The 24392-nt window shown below is 43.3% G+C and overlaps 1 protein-coding gene across 1 annotated transcript in view; it reads right to left on the reverse strand.

Moving 5' to 3' along the window:
• Positions 1-24392, reverse strand: part of LOC121553878 (voltage-dependent T-type calcium channel subunit alpha-1I-like) — a 174478-nt gene that overhangs the window by 133457 nt on the left and 16629 nt on the right. Inside the window, exons 3-4 of the mRNA XM_045227043.1 lie at positions 11679-11832; positions 6203-6336 (exon numbers count right to left, since the gene is read on the reverse strand). Coding sequence (XP_045082978.1) covers positions 6203-6336; positions 11679-11832 — 288 coding nt within the window. The remainder of the gene's footprint in view (positions 1-6202; positions 6337-11678; positions 11833-24392) is intronic.

The raw sequence follows: 24392 nt of genomic DNA on the forward strand, positions 1-24392 counted from the left end.
ATGGAGAGAGGGAGATTGGAGAGAGAGAGAGAGAGAGAGAGAGAGAGAGAGAGAGAGAGAGAGATTGGAGAGAGAGAGAGAGAGAGAGAGATTGGAGAGAGAGAGAGAGAGAGAGAGGGGGAGATTGGAGAGAGAGAGAGAAATATTGGAGATAGAGATTGGAGAGAGAGAGAGATTGGAGAGAGAGAGAGAAAGAGAGAGAGATTGGAGAGAGAGAGAGGGAGATAGAGAGATTGGAGAGAGAGAAAGGGTTGAGCGCTTGAAAATGGGTACTGCCAATTTGGACCAGTTTTGCACCAATTTGAGACAGGCACGAAACAGCAATAAGCACACACTCTCCTCTAACACACATAGTCTCTCTCTAACTCTCTCACCATCTCTGTGTTGAAATACTTTCCCTGATCAATATGGGTACCACATCTACAAAAAACGGCTTTTTCACTGCTTCTATGTCCTTCCTGAATGTTAAACAGAGAACTACGGTCCCTGTCTGAAATCTGTCTGCCTACTACAGTACTAATCATACTACAAACTATTTAGAACGTACTGTTTAGTAAAACGTTTTACGTTTCAAGTTAACTGTCACGTGCACAACTACAGTGAAATGCCTTTCTTGCTAGCTCTAAACCCAACAACGCAGTAATCAATAAAAATGTAATTCTACAAATAACAAGATAGAAAATGAAGAAATGAGAAGAACAGGAGAAAGTAAGTAAGCATAATATATACAGGTCAGTCAGTTCCAGGACCATATTTACAATGTGCAGGGATACATGAGCGATAGAGGTAGATATGTATACGGGTAAGGTGACTAGGCATCAGGATATATGATAAACAACTAATGCAGTCAGCAACAAATATTAGCATGCTAGGCATTAGTTTTCACTAAACAGTGCGTTCTAAATAGTATGTAGTATGATTAGTACACAGTATGTAGTTTTAGTTAGTAGTAGGCAAGACAGATTTCGGACACGGCCACTGCATAAATAAATAAACACACACACGGATAAACACACACACACTCCCTCCTCCTTTCCTCTTTTATATCAACCCCTTCCCTCTGCTCTCTCCTTTCCTCTCTCTCTCTCCTTTCCTCTCTCACTATTTTCCTCTCTCTCTCCTTTCCTCTCTCTCTTTTCCTCTCTCTCTCCTTTCCTCTCTCTCTCCTTTCCTCTCTCACTATTTTCCTCTCTCTCTCCTTTCCTCTCTCTCCTTTCCTCTCTCACTCCTTTCCTCTCTCTCTCTCCTTTCCTCTCTCTCCTTTCCTCTCTCTCTCCTTTCCTCTCTCTCTCCTTTCCTCTCTCTCCTTTCCTCTCTCTCTCCTTTCCTCTCTCTCTCTCTCTCTCCTTTCCTCTTCTCCCCTCTCCTCTTCTCCTGCTGTTTGCCCCTCCTCTCTGTTACCTAGCCTTCCATTGTTGTGGTGATCGACGTCTGTGTGTGTGTCTTCCCTTCCGTTGTCATTCGGGGTGTGTGTGTGTTCTTGGTGTGAGAGTTATAACGAGGTCCTGTTACACCTCCTGCTTACAGATTCACCAGGGTGTGTGTGTGTGTGTGTGTGTGTAAACCTGGCCTGAGTCCGACAACAGCTGGTCGTGACTAGTTGAAACATTTACCACCCCCTCTATACACATTCCCTCCACTGTGCCTTCGATACCTCACTGTAACAGCTACATGCCTCTGTACCTCATTATAATAACTACGTCTCTGTACCTCATAACAGCTACATGTCTCTCTACCTCACTATAACAACTACATGTCTCTCTACCTCATAACAGCTACATGTCTCTCTACCTCACTATAACAACTACATGTCTCTCTACCTCACTATAACAACTACATGTCTCTTTACCTCATAACAACTACATGTCTCTCTACCTCATAACAACTACATGTCTCTCTACCTCCCTATAACAACTACATGTCTCTCTACCTCACTATAACAACTACATGTCTCTCTACCTCACTATAACAACTACATGTCTCTCTACCTCACTATAACAACTACATGTCTCTCTACCTCACTATAACAACTACATGTCTCTCTACCTCATAACAACTACATGACTCTCTACCTCACTATAACAACTACATGTCTCTCTACCTCATAACAACTACATGTCTCTCTACCTCACTATAACAGCTACATGTCTCTCTACCTCACTATATCAACTACATGTCTCTCTACCTCATAACAACTACATGTCTCTGTACCTCACTATAATAACTACATGTCTCTCTACCTCACTATAACAACTACATGTCTCTCTACCTCACTATAACAACTACATGTCTCTCTACCTCACTATAACAACTACATGTCTCTCTACCTCACTATAACAACTACATGTCTCTCTACCTCATAACAACTACATGTCTCTCTACCTCACTATAACAACTACATGTCTCTCTACCTCATAACAACTACATGTCTCTCTACCTCACTATAACAACTACATGTCTCTCTACCTCATAACAACTACATGTCTCTCTACCTCACTATAACAACTACATGTCTCTCTACCTCATAACAACTACATGTCTCTCTACCTCACTATAATAACTACATGTCTCTCTACCTCATAACAACTACATGTCTCTCTACCTCACTATAACAACTACATGTCTCTCTACCTCACTATAACAACTACATGTCTCTGTACCTCACTATAACAACTACGTCTCTCTACCTCATAACAACTACATGTCTCTCTACCTCATAACAACTACATGTCTCTGTACCTCACTATAACAACTACATGTCTCTGTACCTCATAACAACTACATGTCTCTCTACCTCACTATAATAACTACATGTCTCTCTACCTCACTATAACAACTACATGTCTCTCTACCTCATAACAACTACATGTCTCTCTACCTCACTATAACAACTACATGTCTCTGTACCTCATAACAACTACATGTCTCTGTACCTCACTATAACAACTACATGTCTCTCTACCTCACTATAACAACTACATGTCTCTGTACCTCACTATAACAACTACGTCTCTCTACCTCATAACAACTACATGTCTCTCTACCTCATAACAACTACATGTCTCTGTACCTCACTATAACAACTACATGTCTCTGTACCTCATAACAACTACATGTCTCTCTACCTCACTATAATAACTACATGTCTCTCTACCTCACTATAACAACTACATGTCTCTCTACCTCACTATAACAACTACATGTCTCTCTACCTCACTATAACAACTACATGTCTCTGTACCTCATAACAACTACATGTCTCTGTACCTCACTATAACAGCTACATGTCTCTCTACCTCACTATAACAGCTACATGTCTCTCTACCTCAGATTTGATGTATGCATAAATATACAGGCCTCCCATCACAGATATATATATATATATCAATTATAATCTCCCATCTGGTCTCATTGAGAAGTTGGCAGCTTGGAAGGGAAGAGGAGGATAGTTGATAGTGGAGATGCATAGGCATACACGCACACATGCACACACACGCACACACACACACACGCACGCACACACACGCACACACACGCACGCACGCACACACGCACGCACACACAAACACACACCAGCCGACCCTTGGCATTGCGCATGGTGATCTTAGGCTTGTGTGCGGCTGCTCGGCAATGGAAATCCATTTCATGAAGCTCCCGACGAACAGTTATTGTGCTGACGTTGCTTCCAGAGGCAGTTTGGAACTCGGTAGTGAGTGTTGCAACCGAGGAAAGACGATTTTTACGCGCTACGCGCTTCAGCACTCGGCGGTCCCGTTCTGTGAGCTGGCGTGGCCTTCCACTTCGTGGCTGAGCTGTTGTTGCTCCTAGACGTTTGCACTTCACAATAACAGCACTTACAGCTCTAGCAGGGCGGAAATTTGACGAACGGACTTGTTGGAAAGGTGGTATCCTATGACGGTGCCACGTTGAAAGTCACTGAGCTCTTCAGTAAGGCCATTCTACTGCCAATGTTTGTCTATGGAGATTGCATGGCTGTGTGCTCGATTTTATACACCTGTCAGCAACGGGTGTGGCTGAAATAGCCAAATACACTCATTTGAAGGGTTGTCCACATACTTTTGTATATATAGTGTGTATACAAACACATTCACAAAGAAGAGAGACACACACTATGAACCAACACTAGCATACATGCAGATACCCACACAAATAGACACATACAAAAAAAAACACACGCACACACACTTCAATCACAATTCACAACTTCCCCTAATTGGAATTCCTTATGCCAGAAGAGAGACAGAGACAGAGATCTCTCCCTCCCCTCTCCCCTCTCTCCTCTCCCCTCTGCCAACCTGCAGCAGCTGTTTCTATACACACACGCATCAATTAAGTCTATAGCTACAGCGGAATGATGAAACGCCCTGTCTGTCTATCTGTCTCTCTGTCTGACTGAAGGCATTCCAGGTGATTGTGCCCTGCCTCTCTGTGCCTCTCTGTGCTCTGACACTAATACTGCTGTAGTAGATGTAGGCACGGTTATAGGTGGTGTGGGACAAATAAAGACTACTCTGACTGATCTGATTGACTGGTATAAGGTTTCCTGAGGGTGTGTGTGTGTCGTAGTCGAGTACTATTCTGAGCCTTGTCTATCAACCATTATTCAGTCCAGCCAGTGCTACAGGGCTCTCTGGGTGTGGGCACGCTTCCTGTCGGATAATCCCTCTGGTTTATGGGAGGAATAGAAGGGAGCTATTACTGAGTGCAGTCCCAGCATGCAGTCTGTGGATTACATCATTCTATACCAACCCCCCCTTCTATCTCTCTTTTGCTCCCTATATGTATATATATAGAGAGATATATATATATAGAGAGAAGAGAGACAGAGAGAGAGACAGAGAGAGAGACAGCAAGAGAGAGAGCAAGAGAGACAGAGAGCGAGAGAGACAGAGAGAGAGAGAGAGAGAGAGACAGAGACAGAGACAGAGACAGAGACAGAGACAGAGACAGAGAGAGAGAGAGAGAGAGAGAGAGAGAGTCTAGGGTGTCGGGTAAGGTGGAGGTGATATGATCCTTAACTAGCCTCTCAAAGCACTTCATGATGACAGAAGTGAGTGCTACGGGGTGATAGTCATTTAGTTCAGTTAATTTCACTTTCTTTGGTACAGGAACAATGGTGGACATCTTGAAGCAAGTGGGGACAAAAGACTGGGATAGGGCCACCACTCATGTGCATTCACATCAACCTTATCCACAGTACAAACAAACAAACACACACACACTCCCAAAGCCAGCAAGAGCTGAGGCACGGGTCCAAAAGTGAAGCCTTGTCGGAGCTGTGCTGTAGTCAAACATAGAAACAGGTTGATCCATCTGGCATCCGCTTATATAAACAATGTTGAAGAAAGATTAAGAGAGAACAGGAAAGAGAGAGGGGAGAGGGGGAAGAGCGATGGAGGAGAGAGAGCAGAGGGAAAATGGAGGGAGGAGACAGAGATGGAAAAGGCAGAGAAAGAGAAAAAGAGAGATGGGTAGTGAAAGTGAGATAAAGATGGGTGGGGGAGATCATGCGAGATATAAAGAGAGAAAGATCGAGATATGGGAAAGGGGAAACCAAGTCAGTTGTACAATGGAATGCATTCAACTGAAATGTGTCTTCCGCATTTAACCCAACCAGGTGCAGAGGGCTGCCTTAATCGACATTCACGTCTTCTTCGTTAACTGCCTTGCCCAGAACGACAGATTTGTACCTTGTCAGCTCGGGGATTTGATCCAGCAACCTTTCGGTTACTGGCCCAACGCTCCTACACGCCAGGGTACCTATTGTAGCTTTCTAATTGGAATTCAGAACCTCACAGTCTGTCATTGGAGACTTCTCCCTGAGACAATAATGGTGTTTTTCCACTGGGGGGATTTACAACAGTTAGAGTCCTGGGCCTGGGCCAGAACCTAATGGGACAATAATGGTGTTTTTCCACAGGGGGAATTTACAACAGTTAGAGTCCTGGGCCTGGGCCAGAACGTAATGGGAACAACCCAGTGGAACCCAGTGTGTGTACTGCAGTGATACATCACACTGTGAGTACTCACTCCCAAGCCTGTATGACTGTTGATATAGCGATGGGGGGGGAGAGGGAGAGAGAGAGATATTGTGACAGAGAGATAGCGATAGAGAGACAGAGCGAGAGGGTGAGAAAAAGACAGAGAAGAGACAGAAAGAGAGAGACAGAGATAATCTTACCCTGCCATGACGATGAAGAAATCCAGACGGTTCCACGTGTCGCCCAGGTAACAGCGACGGCCGAAGATTCCGAGGGCCATCATCTTCACCACCATCTCCACAGCAAAGAAGACATAGATGAAGACATCGAAGGCCTGGGAGAGGGGGAGAGAGGGAGGGAGAGGGGAGGGAGGGAGGGAGGGAGAGGGGAGGGAGAGAGGGAGGGAAAGTGGGATTGAGGAGTGCAGGAGGGAGAGGGGGTGAGAAAGAGGGAGGGGGTGAGGGTGGTGGAGAGAGAGAGAGAGAGAGAGAGAGAGAGAGAGAGAGAGAGAGAGAGAGAGAGAGAGAGAGAGAGAGAGAGAGAGAGAGAGAGAGAGGGGAGGGGAGGGGAGGGGGAGAGAGAGAAAGAGGGGACAATGGGAAGGAAAGAGGGATTAAGGAGGGAGGGTGGGAGAAGGGGTGAGAAGGAGAGGGAGCGAGGGAGGGAGAGGAAGTGGGTGAAGGAAGGAAAAGTGTGGAAAGGGTGAAAGTAGGAGAGAGGGAAGAAAGGAGTCAGCTTATTGAGAATACCTTATTTCTCTCCACCTCCCCATCCCTCCCTCCCAATCCACCTCCATATCTCCCTTCTTCACCCTCCCTCCCCCTCTTTCTATAAACAGAAGACTAATGAAAAACTATTTGTTTAAACTACAATCAGCGAAAAGCTTACACACACAAACACACACACGGACACATATCGAACCACGGACCCTAATCAAGCAGCTAATTAAAACGGCATAAAGGCATCATCAATCTCTGCTGCTTCTGTTGTCGACATTTTTGTTGTTGTTATTATTGTTGTACATAATTAATTCACTCCAACATTCTGTTTGTTGTCTGCTGTGTATTCCAGGGATTACATAATCATTATTTGGTTCAAAGAGTGCTCATAATTGTATTTAAATTGAATAATGCACGCAACATAATTTGAAATTGAACTGCATGATACAACCCATTTATTTGTTGTTCTGAGCTGAAAGCATTTGACACTCTTTCCCCTCTAGTCACAGCATAGTTGACAAAGCTGGAGTATCTATCCACTGATAGAGGGTCAGATTTTATATTCCCACTAATGATCAAGATTAGAATGGGGGTTATGGCAATCTGGTCCTAGACCTGTAGTTAAGTCAAGTGACAACACTGTCAGTCTTCACCTTTGACCTTTGTGAAATGGAAGCAATGAGCGAGGAGAAACCCTAGGTAAAGATCAACCAGGAGATAGAGTACCAACGAATCAAACTAAATTTCCACAGGTCATTCCCTCCCTCTCTCTTTCTGTCTCTCCCTCCCTCCATCTTTCTGTCCCTCCCTCTCTCCCTCCCTCTCTCTTCCTGTCCCTCGCTCTCTCCCTCCCTCTCTCTTTCTGTCCCTCCCTCTTTCCCTCCCTCCCTCTCTTTCTGTCCCTCCCTCTTTCCCTCCCTCCCTCTCTTTCTGTCCCTCCCTCTCTCCCTCTCTTTCTGTCCCTCCCTCTCTTTCTGTCCCTCCCTCCCTCCCTCTCTTTCTGTCCCTCCCTCTCTTTCTGTCCCTCCCTCTCTCCCTCTCTTTCTGTCCCTCCCTCTCTCCATTCCTCTCTCTTCCTGTCCCTCCCTCTCTCCCTCCCTCTCTCTTCCTGTCCCTCCCTCTCTCCCGCCCTCTCTTTCTGTCCCTCCCTCTCTCTTTCTGTCCCTCCCTCCCTCTCTCTCTGTCCCTCCCTCTCTTCATTCCTCTCTCTTCCTGTCCCTCCCTCTCTCCCTCCCTCTTCCTGCCCTCCCTCTCTCCCGCCCTCTCTTTCTGTCCCTCCCTCTCTCTTTCTGTCCCTCCCTCCCTCTCTCTCTGTCCCTCCCTCTCTTCATTACTCTCTCTTCCTGTCCCTCCCTCTCTCCCTCCCTCTCTTTCTGTCCCTCCCTCTCTCTTCCTGTCCCTCCCTCTCTCTCTCCCTCCCTCTCTCTTTATGTCCCTCCCTCTCTCCCTCTCTCTCTCTTTCTGTCCCTCCCTCTCTCCCTCTTTCTGTCCCTCCCTCCCTCTCTCTTTCTGTCCGTCCCTTTCTCCCTCCCTCTCTCCCTCCCTCTCTTTCTGTCCATCCCTCCCTCTCTCTTTCTGTCCCTCCATCCCTCCCTCTCTTTCTGTCCATCCCTCCCTCTCTTTCTGTCCATCCCTCCCTCTCTCTTTCTGTCTCTCCCTCCCTCTCTCTTTCTGTCTCTCCCTCCCTCTCTCTTTCTGTCCCTCCCTCCATCTCTCCCTCCCTCAGATTTGACAGGAGGGCTCACAGAATTTCAATTATCTTTTTTCATCTCTGAGGAATCAGACAGAGAAAGACTAACACACACACACGCACTCACAGAAACAAACACACACACACACACAGCTAATAAGCATGGATGGAACCACTACAGTGGAACCACAGGCTTTCTACATCACTAGCCCACCACAACCAAAATATCCCTGCCATTTCAAAACCATAAATGAACAAACCAAAAAGTACCAACAGTATGCATGAATGACTGTAAGTCACTTTAGATAAAAGCATCTGCTAAATGGCATATATTATATTATTATTATTAAAAACACAACATAGCTAAAACTCACCCTACAATAAGTGGATCCTAAGCCTAGACTAGAAATATTACATTTCTGCTATTAAATGATATTGTATAGAGTGCATTCGGAAAGTATTCCTTGACTTTTCCCTCATTTTGTTACATTACAGCCTTATTCTAAAATTGTTTTTTTTTCCCTCATCCATCTACACACAATACCCCATAATGACAAAGCAAACACAGGTTTGTACATTTTTTTGCCAAAAAATAAATAAATAAACGGAAATATCACATTTACATAAGGATTTACATATCACATTTACATCTGTGCCTCGACACAATCCTGTCTCGGAGCTCTACAGACAATTCCTTCGACCTCATGGCATGGTTTTTGCTCTGACATGCACTGTCAACTGTGGGACCTTATATAGACAGGTGTGTGCCTTTCCAAATCATGTCCAATCAACTGAATTTACCACAGGTGGACTCCAATCAAGTTGTAGAAACATCTCAAGGATGATCAATGGAAACAGGATGCACCTGAGCTCAACTGCGAGTCTCATAGCAAAGGGTCTGAATACTTATGTAAATAAGGTATCCGTTTTTTATTTTTTTTATACATTTGCAAACATTTCTAAAAACCTGTTTTCGCTTTGTCATTATGGGGTATTGTGTGTAGATTGATGAGGAAAAACATTAATTGAATCAATTTTAAAATAAGTCTGTAACGTAACAAAATGTGGAAAAAGTCAAGGGGTGTGAATACTTTCCGAATGCACTGTATACATAGAGTATTGAATAATGTCAATCTGTACACTGACTCTCCATTAGATCTGGAGGGGAGAATAACACACACACACACACACACACACACACACACCAACTAGGTATCACAGTCTCAAGTCAGAATGAGACGTTAATTCATGTTTCTTAAACGTCAAATTTCGAAGTTGTTATAAACGTCAAATTTCAAAGTGTTTAAGGTTAAGTTTAGGCATTAACTCTGAATGGTTAAGGTAAGGGTTAAGGTTAAGGACAGTCAAATGATCTAGAGGCCTCATGGGTGGAATGTTAATATTTTTCATAATTTCATAACTAATACACACAGAAAACCGGTGTTTCAATGTCAAACGGTTTTGTTATATTTCAGTCTTCTGTGATGTACAGTACCAGTCAAAAGTTTGGATACACCTATTCATTCAAGAGTTTTTTGTTATTTTTACTATTTTCTACCTTGTAGAATAAAAGTGAAGACATCAAAACTATGAAATAACAAATATGGAATCATGTAGTAACCAAAAAGTGTGAAAAAAATCAAAAATGTATTTTAGATTTTAGATTCTTCAAAGTAGCCACCCCTTGCCTTAATGAGAGCTTTGCACACTCTTGGCATTCTCTCAACCAGCTTCACCTGGAATGCTTTTCCAACAGTCTTGAAGGAGTTCCCACATATGCTGAGCACTTGTTGGCTGCTTTCCTTCACTCTAAGGTCCAACTCATCCCAAACCATCTCAATTGAGGTCGGGTGATTGTGGAGGCCAGGTCATCTGATGCAGCACTCCATCACTCTCCTTCTTGGTAAAATAGCCCTTACACAGCCTGGAGGTGTGTTTTGGGTCATTGTCCTGTTGAAAAACAAATGATAGTCCCACTAATCCCAAACCAGATGGGATGGCGTATCGCTGCAGAATGCTGTGGTAGCCATGCTGGTTAAGTGTGCCTTGAATTCTAAATAAATAACAGACAATGTAACCAGCAAAGCACCCCCACACCATAACACCTCCTCCTCCATGCTTTACGGTGGGAAATACACTTGCAGAGATCATCTGTTCACCCACACTGCGTCTCACAAAGACACAGCGGTTGGAACCAAAAATCTCCAATTTGGCCTCCAGACCAAAGGACAGATTTCACCGGTCTAATGTCCATTGCTCATGTTTCTTGGCCCAAGCAAGTCTCTTCTTCTTATTGTTGTCCTTTAGTGGTGGTTTCTTTGCAGCAATTCGACCATGAAGGCCTGATTCACGCAGTCTCCTCTGAACAGGATGTTGAGATGTGTCTGTTACTTGAACTCTGTGAAGCATTTATTTGGCCTGCAATTTCTGAGGCTGGTAACTCTTATGAACTTATCATCTGCAGCAGAGGTAACGCTGGGTCTTCCTTTCCTGTGGCGGTCCTCATGAGAGCCAGATTCATCATAGCATATCAAAGTTCTTGAAATGTTCTGGATGGACTGACCTTCATGTCTTAAAGTAATGATGGACTGTTGTTTCGCTTTGCTTATTTGAGCTGTTCTTGCCATAATATGGACTTGGTCTTTTACCAAATAGGGCTATCTTCTGTATCACAGTTGGGATGGAATCCATTTACAGTGCGGCAAGGACCACTGAGTCCCAACTAGGAATACACAGAGGCTCACACAAACACACACACACACACACTCCCCTCCACACACACACAGACAGACTCCTACATGTACAGTATGTGCTCATACATAGGCTATGCACGCTGTGTGTCCCCGTGCATATATGGTTGTGAGCGAGAGAGAAGAGACAGAACATATCCATGTCACATGTCTTCTCCAGGATAAATCAGTGATACAGTAAAACATCTGTAAAGATGACGGTGAGTCAGCGAAGAGAGAGAATCTCTTACTGCTCTGTTCAAAGACAAACAACCACATAGAGGAAGCAATGGACTCTGTAGTGCCTTCACATCAGAGAGAAACGACAGAGCAGGAAGAAGGATATAAGGAAAGAAAGAGAGTCATTTTTCAATAGATGACAAGAGGTGCTATTGAGAGGTACTTGAGAGGTGTGAAGAAAGAGAGTAGTGGTCCTTGCACGGGGTGACATAGTTAAACAGTATCAGTGTGTAGTGTGTGTGTGTGTGTAGTGTGTGTGTGTGTGTGTGTGTGTGCAGCGTGTGTGTGAGATACTGACCTGTAGTACCTTACAGCGGTCTGAAGAGCAGTCTATGTTCTCACAGGGTTGGTACATGCCCAGGGTCACACAGTTGAGTAATATCACCATTATACTGCAGCGCTCAAACCACGTAGAGACACCAGGGTTAAGGATAATACACAGTACAGAGAGACTGGATTAACAGAATATAGAGACTGGATTAACAGGACAGAGAGACTGGATTAACAGAATATAGAGACTGGTTTAACAGGACAGAGAGACTGGATTAACAGAATATAGAGACTGGATTAACAGGACAGAGAGACTGGTTTAACAGGACAGAGAGACTGGATTAACAGAATATAGAGACCGGATTAACAGGCCAGAGAGACTGGATTAACAGGACAGAGAGACTGGATTAGCAGGACAGAGAGACTGGATTAGCAGGACAGAGAGGCTGGATTAGCAGGACAGAGAGACTGGATTAACAGGACACAGAGACTGGATTAACAGGACACAGAGACTGGATTAACAGGACAGAGAGACTGGATTAACAGGACAGAGAGACTGGATTAACATGACAGAGAGACTGGATTAACAGGACAGAGAGACTGGATTAACAGGACAGAGAGACTGGATTAACATGACAGAGAGACTGGATTAACAGGACAGAGAGACTGGATTAACAGGACAGAGAGACTGGATTAACATGACAGAGAGACTGGATTAACAGGACAGAGAGACTGGATTAACAGGACACAGAGACTGGATTAACAGGACAGAGAGACTGGATTAACAGGACAGAGAGACTGGATTAACATGACAGAGAGACTGGATTAACAGGACAGAGAGACCGGATTAACATGACAGAGAGACTGGATTAACAGGACAGAGAGACTGGATTAACAGGACAGAGAGACTGGATTAACAGGACAGAGAGACTGGATTAACAGGACAGAGAGACTGGATTAACAGGACAGAGAGACTGGATTAACATGACAGAGAGACTGGATTAACAGGACAGAGAGACTGAATTAACAGGACAGAGAGACTGGATTAACTGGACATACACTGTAGTGACTGAAAGACTACTGTTTTATATAGTCTCTATAATTAGGGCCCTGTGTTTTGGTTAATCATGTCACATGCCATTAAATTGTTAAAAATGTTGGTCTAATTCTGATTTCTGTAAAAGGCTTAAAATAAAGGTTAAAATCCAAGACATGTGACATGAGCTAAGGTCAATGTCTGCGCCCGCGGAAATCTAATTAGCATAATACAAACATCTAGAGATATGTTTTTTCCATTGGATGCGCCTCAAATTAGTCAGGTGGAACCACAGACAACAACAGGACCCTATAATAACACTTTAGTCAGGTGGAACCACAGACAATAACAGGACCCTATAGTAACACTTTAGTTAGGTAGAACCACAGACAACAACAGGACCCTATAGTAACACTTTAGTCAGGTGGAACCACAGACAATAACAGGACCCTATAGTAACACTTTAGTTAGGTAGAACCACAGACAACAACAGGACCCTATAGTAACACTTTAGTTAGGTGGAACCACAGACAACAACAGGATGAGTAGTATACATTGTATTTATAGAGTAGTATACATTGTTGAAGTTAGCTCAAACCACACACAGGATCATACATAGATAGAGACTGAAATACTAGGCTATAGTCTTTAGTAAAGACTCTTTGAAAATGTCTCAATATATATTGAATATATTTAAATGAAAAAGTAGAAAAACTCTAAATCTGGAGAGAGAGAGAGAGAGAGAGAGAGAGAGAGAGAGAGAGAGAGAGAGAGAGAGAGAGAGAGCAAGGGAGAGATACATTTTCATGAACCAACTAGCTAATACATTAATGTATAGTCATTTATAGGAAGCGATTGGTGTCAGAAAAGATAGTAAGAGACAGAGAGAGAAAATTGAATTGAATTGAATTGAGAAAGAGAGAAAGGGGGAGAGAGAGAGAGAGAGAGAGAGAGAGCGAGAGAGAAAAAAGAAAGAATTGGGGAGAGAGAGAGAGAGAGAGAGAGAGAGATCCAGACGTAGAAAAAAGAACAGCTAGAGAATCACAAGAATGAAACATCCCAGCAGTTCTTTGAAGTGTGACAGTGAGATATTGAACATGCTTCCCAAATGGCACCCTATTCCCTATATAGTACACTGGTCAAAAGTAGTGCACTATGTAGGGAATAGGGTGTAATTTGGGATGCATCAACTGAATATGCATTGTGGTGTTGAGGAGCTGTGGATGAATACAAACACATAAAGAGGTATTTAATAGTCCAGTGGGCCAAATCACGCTATGGGGGATTAATTAATACAAAGGCCCTGCTCTAATGCGTCTCTGCTCTCCATCGCTGCCGGAACTACTTCCAACCCTTCAGGGGGAACGGGGTTTAAAACACAGAGGAGGAGGAACATAAAGAAGAAGCTGTTGCTGTTTGACTTCTGGATGGAATAAAATATGCTCTTTTCATTTTATTTTCTATACTTCTCACATTTTCATATGAAAAGGAGGAGGAGAAGTACGGACCATGAAGTAATACACAATACAGGGACAAATCCTTTCTTCAGATTTATGAGCACAGCCCAAAGTCCCATATTAACCTGTTCATTACCATGAATGGATGATTTGTTTGGACGTCTCAAGTACATATAATAGGCTATACATTTGAAATTAGGATTGTGGCCACAACATTACTGGAATCCTGTGTATTAGATCAGTAGAATCATGTGTACTACATCAGTGATTTCTGTGTATTAATTCAGTAGAATCCTGTGTATTACATCACTAGAATCCTGTGTATTACATCTGTGGAATCCTGTGTATTACATCAGTAAAATCATGTGTATTACATCTGTGGAATCCTGTGTATTACATCTGTGGAATCCTGTATATTACATCTGTGGAATCCTGTGTATTACATCAGTAGAATCCTGTGTATTACATCAGTAGAATCATGTGTATTCCATCAGTGGAATCCTGTGTATTACATCACTGATTCCTGTGCATTACATCACTGATTCCTGTGTATTACATCAGTGATTGCTGTGTATTACATCAGTGATTCCTGTGTATGATCCTGTATCACTTACTTGATGTTCACACACGCACGAACGCACATGCGTACAAAGCACACTCACACATTTAAATTAGCGGCATTTAAAGGGAAATATCCAGAGCTCTGAAGAACATTTTTCATTGACATCACAACAGATCTATGATACAGTACAATGTATCACAACATATCTATAATACAGTACAATGTAACAGATCTATGACACAGTACAATGTATCACAACAGATCTATGATACAGTACAATGTAACAGATCTATGATACAGTACAATGTATCACAACAGATCTATGATACAGTACAATGTAACAGATCTATGATACAGTACAATGTATCACAACAGATCTATGATACAGTACAATGTATCACAACAGATCTATGATACAGTACAATGTAACATATCTATGATACAGTACAATGTATCACAACAGATCTATGATACAGTACAATGTATCACAACAGATCTATGATACAGTACAATGAAACAGAGCTATGATACAGTACAATGTATCACAACAGATCTATGATACAGTACAATGAAACAGAGCTATGATACAGTACAATGTAACAGATCTATGATACAGTACAATGTAACAGGTCTATGATACAGTACAATGAAACAGAGCTATGATACAGTACAATGTAACAGATCTATGATACAGTACAATGTAACAGATGTACAAGGAGACATGAGGGAAAAGGTCTAGAGGGGAAAGATACATTTTCCCTCTCTTTCTCCCTCTCTCCTTAATCTCTCCTTCTGCATTCTCCCTCTCATTCTCTCTCTCCCTCTATTCAACTTTATCTTTCTGTCAAAGTCAGTGAAAATGAAGGCATTGAGCCTTCGAGCTAATGCTATATAGTGATAATCTATGTCACGTGCACACACACACACACATACACACACACACACACACACACACACACACACACACTCCCTCCTTGTGGGACAAAACAATTTATTCCCATTCCAAATCCTATTTTCCCTAAACCTTTAACCCTAACCTTAACCCTAAACCTAACTAAACCTAACTCCTAACCCTAAACCTAACCCCTAAGCCTAAAATACTGTAGCCTTGACTGGCGAAAAGTCTCCACTTGTAAGAATGTTTATTTTTTTACTATTCTTGTGAGGACTTCTGGCCCCACAAGGATAGTAAAACCAAAAACACACAAACACACACACGTCCATTTGAAAATAGTGTGACCACATCTCCAACTCTCTAGGCTGAATTCCAATCTAGCAGTCCCTGATTCTTATAAGGTCCCAGCTGCCTTTCTCTCTCTCTCTCCCTCACTATCTTTTTTTTTCTCTCTCTCTCCCTCTCTGTTTCTCTCTCTCTCTCTCTCCTTCCCCCACTTTCCCTCGTTCAAAATGTGCAAACGCTTCAAAAATCGTTCTCTGAAAAATGAGTCAATTAGAGGCTTGGAGGAACTTTTCCTTTCCCTCTCTTTCTCAATCTTTCTTCCCCCTCTGACTCCATTTCTTTGACTCACTCTCTCTCTCTCTCCCTCCCACCCTCTCATTGTCTCTCTCCCCCACCCTCTCATTCTCTCCCTCTCTTCACCTCTCTCTCTCTAATAGCACCCCACCGTAGTAACCTAACCTCCCAGGGAGTAAAATGTTCACTAACTCCTTCAGTTTTTCTATCAGTTCCGATTGAGAGTACAAATCTGTATAACAATCATGACTAAAAATAACACTTAATGAAGACTGAGTCAAAGTGTTTCTCAAACAATCCTTCCGTTTTTCACACTCAAGGAGGACAATGATTGCACAGCTACATTACACATAGCACACTTGTGACTCACTGTATTGAAAAGCACTGGAGCCTTGAGATCGGTTAGGGCCTTGAAAGCACAAAAACAATACTCCGTTAGAAAACAAAACCAGCATTTTCAGATTTTAAGTAGCAGAAAAAGGCTTGTGTTTAAGTATTGCAGAAGGAGGAGGAGGAGGAAGAGGAGGAGGAGGGAGGAGGAAGAGGAGGAGAAGGAGGAGAAGGAGGAGGGAATTGCATAGAGGTTTAGCTTTGCGATCAGTTATGCCTTGAAATAACAGTACCACAATACTCCATTAGAAAACAAAACCAACATTTGAAGACTTATATCATACCACCTGCAGACCAGGATACACGGCTGGAAGGTGTATAAAGCATTGATATTGGTGAGGTAAAAGAGGAGGAGAAGGAGGGAAGGATGTGTAGTTCAGCTTTGTGATCAAGTAGGCCAGTGGTAGGTAACCCTGGTCCTGGAGGGCCGCAGACACTTCATATTATTGATTTAATCGACCTGGAAGACCAGGTGTGTTGAAGTTAGGCAACTGAACAGATCAATTAGCTCAGTTGGTCAGGTGTGGTGCCTAGTTGGAACAAAATCCTGCAGTACCTGCGGCACTCCAGGAACAGGGTTGCCTACCCCTGAAGTAGGCCTTGAAAGCACAATACCACACTACTCCATTAAAAACAAAAACATATCGTATCATACCACTTACAGACTAAGATAAGAAGCTTGAAGCTGCAGAAGGCATTGATATTGGTGAGGTACAGAGGGTGGTGCAGGGTGTGGAGAGGAGGGTATAGAAGTTACAGCTGGGGGTAGATTACTTTTTAACATATCACAGCATGTCTGCACTTTAAGTTTTACTCAATCTCTCCATTTCTCTCTCTCTTTTATTGTTACCAAAGAGACACAGAAGAAACAACAATGCCCCAGATCTCCATGGCAACCCATCAACTATTAAGTAAAGCTAAATCCGTTACGTATATGTGTGTGCATGCCTGCGTGTGTGTGTGTGTGTGTGCGTGTGTGCGTGTGTGTGCGAGAGAGAGACTGTATCTAATACTGTGCCCAAGGGGGTATGAAATATGCTTCGATGTCATTAGCTATCCTCTGTAGAGCCAGCATGTCTTCCAACACATCCCAAATGGCACCCTATTCAGTGCACTACTTTTGACTAGGGCCCATAGGGATCTGGTCAAAAGTAGTGCACTTAACAGAGGTGGGACAAAGTCATTGTTATGCAAGTCACAAGTAAGTCTCAAGTCTTTGCCCTCGAGTCCCGAGTCAAGTCGAGTCAAAGATGAGGCAAGTCCCAAGTCGAGTCAAAAGTCAAAGCCATCAAGTCTCAAGTCGAGTCCAAAGTCCTACATTTTAGTTTCGAGTCATTTCAAGTCCTCTTAGCAAGCCTTTGCAAGTCATTACAAGTCCTCGTATAAGTCTTCTCGTACATAAGGCGCAAGTCCAAGTCAAGTCACGAGTCATTGATGTTAAAGTCCAAGTCGAAGTTGCAAGTCTTTGTACATTTTGTCGAAGTCGAGTCTGAAAGTCATCAAATCCATGACTCGAGTCCGACTCGAGTCCAAGTCACATGACTTCGAGTCCACACCTCTGGTGCACTATATAGGGAATAGGGTGACATTTGGGAGGCAGCCTCTTCTATTCTCATTCACATTGGCAGCATCTCATTTTCTTTCCAACATTTTGGATGGCTCAAAATGGCTGCCAAGTATCTGCATGATTCTATGGGAATGATAGGTCATGTCTTGTCAATATAAATGACGTGGGGTCATGTCTTGTCCTGAACTGTCATGGGATATCACACACTGTAATGCTCCACATCCTTTGATGTCCCCGTCTGCTACTTCAAGGTTTGTAGTAGTATGCTTGACAGACAGACACACATGCGCACACACACACACACACGTTCGGTTCTAAAGGTCATTTTGACTGGTAGTATGACATCCATTGACAGCAGGTCCCATGGCCTGTATGCTGATACGATGACACACACCCACCTGCAGAATAGACAAACACTCAGGACGTCTCTGATGTAATGACAGGACATTTTCCAGGATCCTCCTCCCCCTAGGCTCTCTGGGACCATTCCCAGTGAGTACTATGATTAGCCACTCAGCAGTGGGGGAGGGCAAAGGAGCTATGGACATCTATAGATACACACACACCTTCTCTTATTCTATGTTCATAGATTTCCAACTGGTTCTCTAACTAGCTACTGGTTCTCTGACTAGCTACTGGTTCTCTGACTAGCTACTGATTCTCTGACTAGCTACTGGTTCTCTGACTAGCTACTGGTTCTCTGACTAGCTACTGGTTCTCTGACTAGCTACTGGTTCTCTAACTAGCTACTGGTTCTCTGACTAGCTACAGGTTCTCTGACTAGCTACTGGTTCTCTGACTAGCTACTGGTTCTCTGACTAGCTACTGGTTCTCTGACTGTTACACAAGCTTGGATATATAAGTGTTAGAACCTAACCATACAGTAGTAGTAGTAGTAGTGTACATGTGGTGCGGTGGGCGGCTTTGAAGGACTGGATATGAACCACAGAGTTCAACTCAGGACGATAATACTACAGCACATCAGAGAGGAATACCTGAGAGAGAGACAGACAGAATGTTCAAACCAAAATCAAATCACATTGTATTGGTCACATACACATATTTAGCAGATGTTATTGCGGGTGTAGCGAAATGCTTGAAAGTATGAGAACATACTGAACATACATCTGCATTGCTTGCTGTTTGGGTTTTAGGCTGGGTTTCGTATAGCACTTTGTGACATCTGGTGATGTAAACAGGGCTTATAAATACATTTGATTGAAAGAGATTTGGAGACTAGAGAGGAATATAGAGAGAGAGAGATAGTGAGAATGACAGAGGAAAGCAAGAGAGCTGTGGACACAAGGGAGAAAGAAACACGCGCTGGCTTGCTAAGCGGACCCTAGTGGAGCGAGTTAGTTGTGTAAGGTGAGTAGTTGAATTCGTCTGTGAGCTATGTATCTTCATTTATAGGCTATTTTATGTTTTATTTAGATGAGTGTACATACCGATGGCGCTGTACAGGTCCGGATCAATACACTCGTTTGTGTTTATATTTTTGTACATAGTTAATAATCAAACATTTCAAACAAATGTCTCTTTATAAACTTTTGTCTGTTTAATGTTAGCTGTTAATTTGTGATTGTTCATTTGACTTGCTCTAGCAATGTTAAAGGCTCAGTGCAGTCCTGTGTTTTTTATACACTGACTATACCAAACATTAGTAACACCTTCCAAATATTTAGTTGCACCACACTCCCTTACTACCATACCCCGTTCAAAAGGCATTTCAATCTTTTGTCTTACCCATGGCAAACATACACAATCCATGTCTCAATTGTCTCAAGGCTTAAAAATCCTTATTTACCTGTCTCCTCCCCTTCATCTACACTGATTGATGTGTATTTAACAAGTAACATCAATAAGGGATCATAGCTTTAATCTGGATTCACCTGGTCAGTCTATGACATGGAAAGAGCAGGTGTTCTTAATGTTTTGTATACTCAGTGTATATTTCCACACAATGAGGTTGTAATAATACTGTGAAATTGTAATTTAGTATAACAGATGTCTGTAGATAATAGGCAGAATCTACCGCCCTCCCAGAGCTGATTTGTGAAGATGCTGGAGACAAAAGGCAAAACTGAAGAAACAGGAAAAAGTCTCTGCACACTTCCAGTCAGATGCACATTTCTTTAATTGTGGCTGAGCTTTCTGATGAAGGTCGACTGCTCAGCCACAATTAAATATATTTGCATCTGACTGGAAGTGTGCAGAGACTTTTTCCTGTTTCTCCAGCATAAGAAAAGACCGCCTGAAATGTCAGCCTGTTTTGGTGGGATAAAGTTTTGGCCTGCCTGGTGACATCACAGGTGGGAAATTAGTTAATAGACCAATAAGAAAGAGAGTTCCAAACCTCTCTGCCAATAACAGCTAGTTTTTAGTTTCCCCCTACCCACTCAGAAGGTCCTAGCAAAATTCTTGCTTAAGAAATTGCTCCTTGCTAAAAAGCAATTTTTTGACCTGGTGACTGACACACACACATACACACACTTTAAACAACCTATGCTCTGAGTGGGCGCAGTGGTCTAAGGCACTGCATTGCAGCTGCTAACTGTGCCACTAGAGATCCTGGTTCGAATCCAGGCCTGTCGCAGCTGGACGCGACTGGGAGACTCATGGGCAAGCGCACAATTGGTCCAGGGTAGTAGGGAGGGAATGGCCGGCAGGGATGCTAGCTCAGTTGATAGAGCATGGAGTTTGCAACGCCAGGGTGGTGGGTTCGTTTCCCACACGGGGGGGCCAGTATAAAAAAATATATATGTATTCACTAACTGTAAGTAGCTCTGGATAAGAGCGTCTGCTAAATGATTCAAAATGTAAATGTTAGAGAACCCCTCTTTCAAAGTCAAATTAATGGGCAACTTCACATTTTTATACATGACCCAAAGCATGATGGGATTTTAATTGCTTAATTAAGGATCCACACCTATGTGGAAGCACCTGTTTTCAATATACTGTGTATCCTCATTTACTCAAGTTGTTCCTTTATGTTGGCAGTTACCTGTTTATTTCCCATGCCAATAAAGCTCCTTTGAATTGAATTTAGAGAGAGAGAGGGAGAGAGCTATCCATCTCACGCTATTTGGCCCCATTCCTCTCACTCAACCCTCCTCCCTTAAATCCTACCTTAAAGGATTCTAAAACTCCTCTGAGACTGAGTACACAAGTTAAATAATTTTCCATCCCTTCTCCATCTCTTCATCATCCTTAACCAATGTCAAGGTCCCCTTCAGTAGCCCATCAGTATAAGTCCGAACCTCCAAGCTCCTCCCTTGTTCCTGTGAACAGGAAGTAGTCACTAGTGAGATCAGCAGTGTTATGAAGCATTCCCGGAGTGTAAACATTTCGGTCACTGCTGAGTCACCGCTAACCGAGGATGAGCGTTGGCGGCTCTGTTGTTTTCATAAGTTGAATGAATGAATTAATGTTCTCTCTCTCTCTCCATCTCCCCTCTCTGTCTATTACTCTCTCACTTTCTCTCTGCTATCTCTCTCTTTTTCTCTCCCCTATGTCTTTAATCTTTCTCTCTCCCTGTCTCATTCTCCCTCTCGCTTTCTTTTCGCTCTCCTCTCTTTATCCCTCACTCTCTCTCTACACACCATCTCTCTCACACACACACACAAAGTCAAACACACCACGGTGAGTGTGATCCCTGTTTTTTGCTGCAGCACGTTGCCACAGCAACAGGGCCTAGTTTGACTTGAGGAATCCAAGAGGCCTTGGCCACCTGTGGAGAGAGAGAGAGAGAGAGAGAGAGAGAGAGAGAGAGAGAGAGAGAGAGAGAGAGAGAGAGAGAGAGAGAGAGAGAAAGAAAAGAAGAACCCCCCTCCCTCTCTTCTCTCCCTATTCTCCTCCTCCCTTACTTGTCAGGTGGTTGTAGACTTAAAATAACCAGAAAGAGCCATTTATTTCCCCTAAATCTAATAGCTGAAAAAGGGACTATAAGATAAAACATTCTAACTCTAGACTCAGAGTCCACTAGATGAGGTATAGTATAGTAGTAGTTTCCCCAGTTTCTATTGACTCAGAGTCCACTAGATGAGGTATAGTATAGTAGTAGATGCTCCAGTTTCTATAGACTCAGAGTCCACTAGATGAGGTATAGTATAGTAGTAGTTGCTCCAGTTTCTATAGACTCAGAGTCCATAGATGAGGTGTGTAGTATAATAGTAGTTGCTCCAGTTTCTATAGACTCAGAGTCCACTAGATGAGGTGTAGTATAGTAGTAGTTGCTCCAGTTTCTATAGACTCAGAGTCCACTAGATGAGGTGTAGTATAATAGTAGTTGCTCCAGTTTCTATAGACTCAGAGTCCACTAGATGAGGTATAGTATAGTAGTAGTTGCTCCAGTTTCTATAGACTCAGAGTCCACTAGATGAGGTGTAGTATAGTAGTAGTTGTTCCAGTTTCTATAGACTCAGAGTCCACTAGATGAGGTATAGTATAGTAGTAGCTCCAGTTTCTATAGACTCAGAGTCCACTAGATGAGGTATAGTATAGTAGTAGTTTCTCCAGTTTCTATAGACTCAGAGTCCACTAGATGAGGTGTAGTATAGTAGTAGTTTCTCCAGTTTCTATAGACTCAGAGTCCACTAGATGAGGTATAGTATAGTAGTAGTTTCTCCAGTTTCTATAGACTCAGAGTCCACTAGATGAGGGTATAGTATAGTAGTAGTTGCTCCAGATCGAGGTGACAAATGCTTTAGAGTCCTAATGAGTACGAATGAAGCAACACGCTGCAGCTACTGAGAAAATACCACAGTCCACTGCGACAGAGAGTTGGTTGGGAGGTGGAGAGAAGAGCGACGAGAGAGAGACGGAGAGAGAGAGAGAGAGAGAGCCAAGGAGAGAGAGAGACAGAGAGAGAGAGCGACAGAGAGAGAGAGAGCGACAGAGAGAGAGAGAGACCGAGAGAGACAGAGAGGGTTGTGGTGAACGACATTGACTCCTATAGCTCATGTTGAGCCCTGCTGGAGATCTGACATACCTGTCTCTACACATCACTGTCAAATCATACCACAGCTATAACTCCTTCTCCTCTCCCTCCCTCTCTCCCCTCATCTCTCTCTACCTTCTTAGTTCCTAACTCACTTCTCCTTTCTCTTCATCTCCCCTCCCTCCCATCATTCCTATCATTTAAACAATTTACAACTATCACTCCATTGCCCTCCTCCCTCCCTCCTCCCTTTCCCCCTCCTCATTCCCTCCCGCTCTCTCTACCTAGAACATTTTACCTTCCAATCAGTGGCTGAAGGAAACCATATCGAAGAGATTTATTGCCTGTTTTGCGATAGAGTGAGTAGAGTTGGAGAGAGAGCGAAAACTACGACAGGTAAATCATCATTTCTGCTAACAAGAAGCACTAAGGTTTTCATGGGAACATTTGTCACTTTTTTGGTGACACTGTATTTCCTAAATTGGGCCGATCATCACACACACACACACACACACGTGCTGTCCCAGCAGTGCCAGTGAAGCTGTTCCCACAGGAACGCTATGCAGATAACGATCGTCAGGGACAACCATGTAGACAGTCTGACAACGTTATTTTACCTCTCTAAGACTAGAATGTGTGCATGTCCCTCACTCCCCTCTCTCTCTTCCTCCTTCCGCTCTCTTCCCTCCCTTCACCCTTCACCCTTTCCCTCTGTCCTTTGTGTGGCTCAGTTGTTAGAGCATTGAGCTTGCAATGTCAGGGTTGTGGGTTTGAATCTCGCTGGGGCGCACTTTTTGAAAATGTATTGTTGATTACCATTGCTTAAAGTGTCATATAGTATGTGATGATACTCTGGATATACTGTGTGTACTTTGATCAACATGTCTTTCCCTAGTATATATAAGATATAAACAGGTAACAATGTTACTATGGCAAGAGAACCTCAGTGTAACTGCCTTCAACAGCCTCCAACTACCTCCAGCTACCTTCAGCTGCCTTCAACTCAGGGCGACATGTGGGCAACCCAGAGTTTTTTGGCTGGACATAACACATGCACACACACACGACACACACACACACACACACACACACACACACATACACACAGTCTAAACTAAACTCATAAACACACCAGCGGGAGATCAAGCCACCCGTCCTGGCGGGACCACGGAACTTCCAGGATCGACCATGGCGATGATGCCGGCTGTGAGGCGACCGGGGGAGACCAAAACAACAGAAAAGAGAGAGCGCGAAAAGACGAAGAAATTAGAGGAGGAAAAGAGGAGGAAAACACATCAGAGGTGATGCTAATGATGG

Source organism: Coregonus clupeaformis, chromosome 18 (assembly GCF_020615455.1).
Source record: "Coregonus clupeaformis isolate EN_2021a chromosome 18, ASM2061545v1, whole genome shotgun sequence".
In the NCBI taxonomy this organism is placed as follows: domain Eukaryota; kingdom Metazoa; phylum Chordata; class Actinopteri; order Salmoniformes; family Salmonidae; genus Coregonus; species Coregonus clupeaformis.